At 33.4% G+C, this 9,238-nt stretch overlaps 2 protein-coding genes across 4 annotated transcripts; one reads left to right on the forward strand and one right to left on the reverse strand.

Moving 5' to 3' along the window:
- Nucleotides 1-7: 7 nt before the first annotated feature.
- Ocrl (Oculocerebrorenal syndrome of Lowe) lies at nt 8-5,713 on the reverse strand. 2 transcript variants are annotated; one of them, XM_070656331.1, is made up of 19 exons: nt 5,582-5,713; nt 5,357-5,469; nt 5,014-5,188; nt 4,727-4,861; nt 4,529-4,641; nt 4,295-4,437; nt 4,017-4,190; nt 3,773-3,935; nt 3,466-3,644; nt 3,069-3,290; nt 2,849-2,984; nt 2,591-2,770; nt 2,379-2,475; nt 2,156-2,293; nt 1,914-2,011; nt 1,642-1,819; nt 1,410-1,537; nt 1,070-1,181; nt 8-946 (listed from the first exon to the last, which is right to left on the reverse strand). In XM_070656331.1, the coding sequence occupies exons 2-19, from the start codon at nt 5,420-5,422 to the stop codon at nt 786-788; spliced, it is 2,598 nt and encodes an 865-aa protein (XP_070512432.1). In that variant the 5' UTR covers nt 5,423-5,469; nt 5,582-5,713; the 3' UTR covers nt 8-785. The 2 variants fall into 2 exon arrangements, with proteins under 2 accessions (XP_070512432.1, XP_070512431.1); XM_070656330.1 differs by having other exon boundaries at nt 9-946; nt 5,008-5,188.
- A 57-nt stretch (nt 5,714-5,770) lies between these two features.
- On the forward strand, nt 5,771-9,158 carry Sfxn2 (sideroflexin 2). Of its 2 annotated transcripts, none has more exons than XM_070656335.1 (9): nt 5,771-5,993; nt 6,552-6,807; nt 6,903-7,073; nt 7,375-7,573; nt 7,680-7,805; nt 7,966-8,032; nt 8,158-8,257; nt 8,337-8,384; nt 8,475-9,158. In XM_070656335.1, exons 2-9 carry the CDS (start codon nt 6,653-6,655, stop codon nt 8,587-8,589), a joined length of 981 nt encoding a protein of 326 aa, XP_070512436.1. In that variant the 5' UTR covers nt 5,771-5,993; nt 6,552-6,652; the 3' UTR covers nt 8,590-9,158. The 2 variants fall into 2 exon arrangements, with proteins under 2 accessions (XP_070512436.1, XP_070512435.1); XM_070656334.1 differs by having other exon boundaries at nt 5,771-5,988.
- Nucleotides 9,159-9,238: the final 80 nt, after the last annotated feature.

The raw sequence follows: 9,238 nt of genomic DNA on the forward strand, positions 1-9,238 counted from the left end.
AGTAACTTTAATTTATATAATTAGCATATTAAATACATAAAACTCCCACAAATAACTTTTAATTTGAAAAATTTGCCGGTGGTGATTAAATTCCCGAATAAAGGTGCTTCAAGTACCATTTACCAAATACAGACATTCGTTGTTCATTATCGAGAATTGTAAAACGTAAGACTGTGTTCTCTAATACTGAAGCAGCAAATAAATAACGTGTAAGCTTTATAAAAAATTCGCGGACGCGGTCACGATTATCACACGTCGGGAGAATTTTGATACTTATTGGCGACGCAAATGTAGAATTAAACCGACGCTGGCATTCCGCGAATGCGTACCGGCAGAATGCAATTAAAATTGCCTAAACTGCGAGATATAGTACCAAGAATTAATGTTTATTAAAATTTTTTATTTGTCATGAACTATTTATGATAAATATTTATTAAACTATACCTACGTAACTTTCAAAAGTAGTGCTTTACGGGATAATAAAAAAATAATTTAATAAATAATAAAAAGCACACGTCCTATCTTTAATATTATCTCTAGGTCTATTTTTTTCAGCTTAACTGGTTACATTAGTTCAGATTTTATGTCTCTTCTTCTACTAAAGAAGAAGAAAAATAACTTCTAACTAGTACAACCAGTTCAACTAAAATAAAACCCTATTGATACAAAAAATTATATAATTGCACTAAGACTAAATCTGATTTAACTACTTTTTCTCTATTGTAAAATTGCAAGTGAGAAATGCGTAGTGTTGTTAGTGTACCTTCAAATATTCAAGTTGCTTGTTATCGGCCCAATATGAAATCGCTTTGATCATTGACCAAGAAATGATAAACAAACGCAGCTTTCTTTTTATCAAAGGTGATTTGAGTCGCACGGCTTCTTTGATGACGATCGTCCCGACTTCTGGGTGGATCCCTTAGAAATATTGATCCGAATAGCGTGGCTGCGCACATAAAAAATATGTTTTTAAATTAGCTTGCTCAATCTTTACACACATGTGCAAATTTAATAACTACTTATTTTCAAAAGAGTAAAAGCACAATAGAAATTAATGACACAACTTTACCAAGTGTTTTTGCGTCGAGTTCGTTATCTTGCGTATGACTTAATAACTCTTGTAAAAACGCACTGATATAGAGAAAGACCGTTCTTCTTGTTTCGGGTAACTGCATTACAATCTGTAAATGAAAATGTTATGCGAATAGAAATTTAATGCTGCGTTTTATTAAACACGATGCACACGGCACGATTCTCAGAGCCCTCAATCGCTTTAAAACCGATATCGGCGATGGCTCATCTTTCCGTACCGTGCGCTCTGTTAAGTCATTCGCATAACAGAAAAAAATATGATGTGATCTAAATTACAGTAAAAAATGTTACATATAGAAAAATGTGTTCCGACTTACTTGTTTGCATTGCAAATAATTGGTAGCAGCAGATAAACATACTGTGTGCAGATTATATGGTATTAAGGGTTCAGCGGTAGATTCTAAAAGCAGTAATAACGCTTCTGCTACTGAATGTACACCACCAGCTGTATGTATGCATCAAGAACAATTATTGTTAAGGAATAATTTAATATAAAAATGTTATTTTTTATTTAGAAATTCTTATTATTGCATATTATTAAAAGGATACGCATTGACTCTTGACTCCACTCATCAAGCCAATCTCGAATAGCTATTATTTCACTGTGGAGCCCTGGCGTTTCAAAAAGTCCTGGGGTTTTAAGTCCATGCCGATACAACCTATCTACTAAATGCCATACTTCTTTTGGAACCGCATACGGTTCTTGTGTAAGATTTTTATTATTCTCCTGCAATTTTTAAATAAATTTAAAATATAAATTTGATTACAGAGAAGTTCTTGAATTATTTCAATAAAATATATCTCAATTTTGAGATACTTACTAATTCGACTAATCGTCCAATAGGAATTTCTCTTATTGGAACTGAAATATGAACTAATGCTTCCATAGAAGAGCCAAAACAACTCCTCTCATAAGTGCCTGAAAAAGTATAATTATAAATAATTTTATCATTAATTCAATATATTATCTAATATAATTTATTTCTAATAAAGTTTATAATAAATGTAAAAATAAATAACTACAGTTCTAGTATTCATCATCATTATTATCGTATGTACATACCTGTTACAGTAATAAAAATGTCTTTGCCTCCTTCAAGATGCAATACTAAAATATCATATAACTTGTCTTCACCGGAATTCAATTTACATGCAGTTTTCTTGTCTACATATACTTCTAGTTTAATATCGCATTTCTCGCCTAAATATGAGAAGAGGGAAATAAATAATTACAAATATATTAATATTAAGAGATATAAATAAAAAAACATAATATAAATATGTACCTGGTTTTATAAAACCTGTATAAGGTTCTATGTGCAACCAGTCCTTGCAATAGTTTGTATCGTCTAATTTTTTTATAAATTCGAATTGTACTGGTACCTAATATAAAAAATAAAAATAAAGATTATGTATGTTTTCTCCTCTTCTCCCTCGTCCCATTTCTTTATACACGCATGTATACAGCATAATATAGCAAGAATTATAATATTTTTACCTGGCCTGTATTAGCGATAATTAGCTCTTTACCACTTGGTTCGAGAAACTTTAAAGTATCAAAGATAATATCCGTAGTGTCAACCATTACTTGAGGTAAAAATTCGTTCTCCAATTTATCTAATTTCTTCATAACTTCTTCGTGGATTTTACGATATTTAGCCGTATCTATAATTCGTATCTGTTGTGGGAAATTATAAATTAATGTAATTAATAAAAAAAAAGTATAAAATAATTATTTGTATATTTGCATACATACTTCTGAATCGAAACTCGCGCTGACCGGTTTGTGATCAGATATCTTTAGTTCCGGATAGCTTTTGTAATCAACTGATTTAATCATATCTCCCTTCCATAATATTCGATCACACCAAGCTGGAGCTCTGCATTTTTCACTATATTATTGGTGTAGATATAAAAAAGCGTTAGGTTAAATTGTAAATTATATTTTTTAGAAATTAATTTTTTTTTTTTAATACCTTGAGTCCCAGTTGTCGGTACCTGGATCGTATTTATAAGTGGGTTTAAAATTAATCTCGGCCTCCTGAAATCCTACAAATACACGCCCCACCTTACGTTGTTGTCCAAGCTGATCCAGTGCTAAAACGGGCCCGTACTTGCCCTCTGAAATAAACTGCTTGGCTGTGACGGCGTCCATATCCGTTATCCGATAATTAAGATCTCCCAACCAATAAATCTGACTATAAATACATACACAATGTATACTAGTTAAGTTTTAAAATATTTTATAAGTTTATCGTTTACAATAATTTTTGTTGAGTTTTTAATGATATAAGCATTCTTAGATTATAAAAAATATTCACTTGCTTTGAATAATTTATAGTAATAAATATATATTATTTTATAAAAACTTACTCATGATCTTTAAAACTTTTAGGCGGTACATATTTTGTAAAAGATAATCTTGCACAAATATCAGCATAATCTTGGTTGCGTCGCTCAAATTCCTCACAATGTGCGGCTAAGTGAGCATTAACAAAGCAAATGGATGTATTGTGAATACAACAACTTACTGCAACTCCACCTTTATTGCCCTAAAAATTTGCGAGTATTAATGTAAAATTAATAATAAGTTATTTATTATAATTGTTACATATATTAGACTAAATGCACTATAATATTTAACTTTTTTCGGATAAAGTTTTAAATATTAAAAACTCACCAATTTTCCCATAATTCCTGTTCCTACTGTGTCAGTGCACACATTCTCAATAAATGGCACGTGAGCTTCGAGTGCATATACCAACAGCATTATGCCTACTAATCTGACAAGAGCAACTTGCGTGTAAATTCCTCCAGGATGAAGTGAATTAACTATAATTTGTCTATGAATAAAATTGTAATGTTATACAAATTATAATTACACGCTAACATATAACATTTTAAGTGTGATACAAATAGCACACCTCCATTCTTCTTCTTTGGGTGTTTCGTGAAATAGGAATGCTTCTTTACTTAAATCTAATTCTTGAAATCCAATGGCGTATATATCTGGTGGTACTTCATCTGCACTTAACCACTGATTTAATTTAATACCATTTGGGGATTGTCCATTTACATTCCATGTGCAAGTAAGTATACTGTAATTATTAATGTCATATTAATTGCTGATATAAAAATATATCTATTAAATTTAATTAAAAAGACTTAGAATGCACAGTTGTAATAATGTTAAATAACAAACCGAAATGTCTTATTATATGTATAATCATCCTCTTTACAAGCCATCTGATATCGTACAACAGATTCTCTTGCAGCTACTGGAGACCTACCAGAGGCAATACTTTGCCTTGGTATTGCCAAATCGTGATTCTCAAGATTGAGCAGCTGAAAATACATTTTTAATAAAATAATTTTACTTCTATTTCATTTTTTCATACTTGCTATATTTGTTATAATTTACATTAAATTGACTTACAGATTCAGCAGTATCCTGCATTTCTTTACCACCAGCAGTTAAATTTCTCGTACTTCTCGTTAGTTTTTCGATCCACGAAAATTCTGCTGCTGGACTTTTAACCGTTTGATATACTAAAATAAAAGTTACAATTATTTTTTTAAAAAGCTAGGTAAAATTAAATACTATATCAAATGTGTATGCATTAAATAAAAGTACCTTCTATCGCTCGAAATATTTCTGATACTAAGGAACTGGTTGCTTCTCCAAGTTTCATTTCAAATATCAGACGAAGTTTTCTCGATGTAACATTCATATATATATCAAAACCTTCTTGTGCCTCTCCATTAGTATCTGTAATTATAAAAACAAAAGTAAGTAAAAGTTTTCCTTTCAATATAAAATATTATTTAATTTTCTAATTAATATACATGACTATCATTATTATATATATTATTATATATATATAATAAATTACTGCAAAAAAATTTGAAAGATACCTATACCACATTTAAAATCCTGATCAATAGGCAATATTCCTTCCAATGTAAGATCACTGTACACTTGTGGTGGTGTTCTTGAAGTCAGAAAGATTGCTAAAGCATGAGTTGTACCTTTGTAAATAAGGGCAATGTATCTTGAGGATTGTATCCAACCTTGTATCAATGATGCTTCAGTAGCCTAAGATTAATAGTTAAGGTAAAAATATATTACCCATAATAACATCAAGTCATTAAAAATAATATAATTTGTAATCTAATGCAGTATTTATAATCTTTAATCTATAATAAAATGCTGTCAATTGTATTCATATCTGTACTTATTGTTCATAAATCTGTAAAAGGATACAGTTATGACAGTTTCACCCGACACAAATTTTGACTGCACTATCGCTACTGGCTCGGAAGTTGACATTTTTCTTATACGTCGTACATAAGCAATCAATTAAAGCTTAGGGCTATCTGAAATAATTAAATTAAACATTATATAGTTTGCATAAACCCTGTTTGATTTTATACGCCATAATCAATACGAAAATTATGGAAATAATTGAAAACATTTTTATCAACTTACTTCTTGTAAAATGGCACTTTAATATATAAGTTAAAACCAGTTAAAGAAGGTTATAGACAGGCATACATACGTGCGACGGACGCGGGGCACCGAGGCGTTGTGCCTGACGGGCAGACGGGGGAAATAAGTTGAAAGGAGACGAACCGCGGAGAGTGCGAAGTACTGCGGAAAGTGTGGCAGAGCGTGGAGGATGGTAGACCGGTAAATAGAGTGGGCAAGCCAGCTGACCAGAGCGCGCCGCTGCGCGTGGCGCACGCGGCCTAGCGTAATTTTTTCGTTGACGGGTGCGCTTTTCGTTCCCTCTCGTGCTCCGAGCTCTCGGCTCTCGGCTTGGAAACACCAGGACGGAGCACAGCCAAGAACAGCACGGTCAAGCGCCAGTTCCAGAAGCGGTGCATGCTTCGCAGGTAAAGTGAGTGACTGAGATTTATGTTTTAATAAAGCATTGCATAAGCAGCTTAGGACGGCGAGAGTGCAACGAATCTTTCTTACCGGGCCGGCCCGAAAACGGCGTATCTGTGCTCTCTTCCTGCATTCTTGACGTTTAATGCGAGAGCGACCGGTTGATTCCCGCAATTACTGGTTTACTGGTACATCCTTAAAACCTCCACTTCTTTGGCCAATCTGGACCCCGACGAATGTCGGAATTGATAACAAAATGCATGAGAGGAGTGCCAATAACGCGGAAAATGGATGTAGTTGACGGCTTATTAAGCCGTGCTTACATGTCTTTGCTGACTGGCAAATAATTAGAATCGATCATATTTTATAACATTGCAAAAGGAAACGCCAGCGGTTTATGCGAAGCACGTCAAATGTCTATCGTTCGGTTCGAAACTCATTTATATATAACACTTGCGATGCGTGCATGCTTTTCTCATTGTTAAAACATTGCTTCAGCACGCTGAAGCGCTCTGTACATTCTTTATTTCGCGTATCATTAAAGTTTTTTATTTTTTTTTATTTGCAGTTGATAAACGATAAATGAGCAATTTATCGGTATCGTTCCTGCCTGACGAATTGCACTTGCAATTAAAGATTTGTGCTGCAGTTGTCTCTTGACTGAGCGGGATGGCAACTGAGAGATTAGACTTGGACAAGCCCTTGTGGGATCAGAATACCTTCGTAGGAAGGTGGAAGTACTTTGCGTGGATGACCGACTTCCGCACTTGTATCAAGTCGGAATCTGACCTGCTGGCTGCAAAACAATTGTGCGAGCAGTACAGGTAATTAAAAAAAAAAAAAAAAAAAAAATACGCCACGCGATTTCTTCCCTTTGTTTCGGTGAGTTGATTGTAAACCTTCACCTCCTGTTTTGTAGAATTGGTAAAGAGCCAGCCGGCACCACCAGAGACCAGATCATCTACGCGAGAAAGCTGTACGAGTCTGCCTTTCATCCCGACACTGGCGATCTACAGAACGTCTTCGGCAGGATGTCCTTCCAGGTGCCGGGAGGAATGGCCATCACCGGCGCTATGTTACAATTTTACAGGTATTTCGTATCCGAATTCTCATTGAAAATGCAACTCTTTTATGTGCCACTCATTATTGAAGATTTTTTCGTTTTTTTATGTCGATATTTAAAGAAAAGAAAAAAAAAATAGTAACGCTATAACAGCCAAGCCACACGAAACATGAATCTATATATTTTATTTTAACTTTAATAAAATATAAAGCTTTTTTGTTGGTCAAGCTTTCCCATGATTTTATTTTTATTTTCTTTTTAATATTGCAATTATTTAGAATAAAAGTGTCGCCTCTTTTTTAACATATACTGTGTTGCTTTCATTTAGGACGACTCAGGCAGTGGTTTTTTGGCAGTGGGTCAATCAGTCGTTTAATGCGCTCGTCAATTACACTAACAGAAATGCAAATAGTCCTGTAACGACCAATCAGCTAGGTGTAGCTTATGTTAGTGCTACTGTCGCAGCGATGTTAACTGCGATAGGATGTAAATCATACTGGGAGAGACGCGCAAGTCCTCTGATGGCTGTAAGTTTTATGAGAGCAATTTAAACTTTATATTAAAAAAAAGAAAAAAATAATTAAACATCAATGTTGCAAAATTAAAAATATTAATGCTGTTACTTTTTTTTAGAGGTACGTTCCGTTCGCCGCAGTGGCCGCCGCTAATTGCGCTAATATCCCTCTAATGAGACAGAATGAAATTGTAAACGGCGTGGATCTTATCGACGAGGATGGCAGGAAACTTACAAAATCAAAGGTGCATATTTTTCGTTGTTAATAAATTTGTTCAATTTTACACACATTCACACACAAGATTAATTTATCTTATCAAAATAAACTTGCAAGATAAAATAGCATTAAAATTTTAGAACACGTTTATGGCAATTTTTTTAATAAACGTTATTAAATGATTTCAGCTTGCGGCTGTGAAAGGCATCAGTCAAGTCGTCATTTCGAGAATCGTCATGTGCGCGCCCGGCATGCGTACGTACCAAGTCACCGATTGAACGTTTCTCCGTTCGAATTGCTTATTAAAATTTCCTATAAGTTTAATTACTCCGCGTTACACAATAATACGTTTAATTAAAAGCAACAATTGATTTCCGCAGTTATCTTACCGCCCATCATGGAGAGATTAGAGAAATACTCGTGGATGCAAAGAATCAAACCGCTACACGCACCGATACAAATTATGATGTGCGGAATTTCGTGAGTACTTTTTCCACTTTATTTTTCCTCGTCTTATCATTAAATTCTTACATCATGCGAATTCTTTTTATACGTACAGGTTGACGTTTATGGTGCCGACGGCATGCGCGTTATTTCCACAAAATTGGTAACTGCTATTTTATTTTACATTTGAAACAAACTTTTCTTCCTATATTTTGCTTTTATGAAATATCTTATTATGCGGTACTTTTTGCAGTTCCATCAAAACAACTACGTTACAGCGTTGGGAACCGGAAAATTATGAGCTGCTGGAGAAGAATTGCGAAGGTGGCAAACTGCCAACGCATTTATATTTTAACAAGGGGTTATAAGGTTGCAAAAGAGAGATCTAGTTTTGTGAAAATGTAAATAAGTGTTATTCCATTCTCCAAAAGAGTATCGTTGTTTTAAATGGCATAGTAATAGCTAACTGTTCTGCTGGTTCAGAAGTAAATCCGAAATTAATAACAAGTTATTAATATTAATTTTAAATTATAGTCATTTATTGTAATAGGACTTTTTTAATTTACTGTTAGTAATTTAATGCAGTTTTTTGTCGTGATTTAAAGAAACTACTCAATTAATTTTTAATCGCACCAATGCTAATAATAATATTTAGCGTTTAGTCAATTTTTAATTAGGGAATATAGTCTCGCAATATTCACGGAGTGACAAAATAAAATTTTGTTAGCACGAGTCGAAGTGTTTTACGTTGGATAAAAGACGAGTCAATAATGGCAATGCAATATATTAATAAAAAATCGACAATATGTTGGTGTCTTATGTGTGTACTTATAAATTGTAGCAATAATTTTATTTCACTAAGCATTTAATTGTACTTACCATGCGCCTTAACTTATGAATTTCGTATGTTACAAATGCTATGTTACTTAAGCATTGTAATATTACGTACTTGATATTATCAATGTGAAATTTCGAGAAACCTATCGAAAGTAAAAACGCTGCCACACATAGTAATAC

This window comes from Cardiocondyla obscurior, linkage group LG05, assembly GCF_019399895.1.
Source record: "Cardiocondyla obscurior isolate alpha-2009 linkage group LG05, Cobs3.1, whole genome shotgun sequence".
In the NCBI taxonomy this organism is placed as follows: domain Eukaryota; kingdom Metazoa; phylum Arthropoda; class Insecta; order Hymenoptera; family Formicidae; genus Cardiocondyla; species Cardiocondyla obscurior.

Excerpts from the sequence above, each read along its gene's own strand:
- Ocrl (XM_070656330.1), bottom strand. The coding sequence starts at position 5,422 with ATGTCAACTTCCGAGCCAGTAGCGATAGTGCAGTCAAAATTTGTGTCG. Across the intron at positions 4,438-4,528 it reads TGCAGGATACTGCTGAATCT|CTGCTCAATCTTGAGAATCA; the intron begins GTAAGTCAATTT and ends ATGTATTTTCAG. Across the intron at positions 947-1,069 it reads ACTCGACGCAAAAACACTTG|CCACGCTATTCGGATCAATA; the intron begins GTAAAGTTGTGT and ends TTATGTGCGCAG.
- Sfxn2 (XM_070656335.1), top strand. The coding sequence starts at position 6,653 with ATGGCAACTGAGAGATTAGACTTGGACAAGCCCTTGTGGGATCAGAAT. Across the intron at positions 7,574-7,679 it reads GCGCAAGTCCTCTGATGGCT|AGGTACGTTCCGTTCGCCGC; the intron begins GTAAGTTTTATG and ends ACTTTTTTTTAG. Across the intron at positions 8,033-8,157 it reads CATGTGCGCGCCCGGCATGC|TTATCTTACCGCCCATCATG; the intron begins GTACGTACCAAG and ends TGATTTCCGCAG.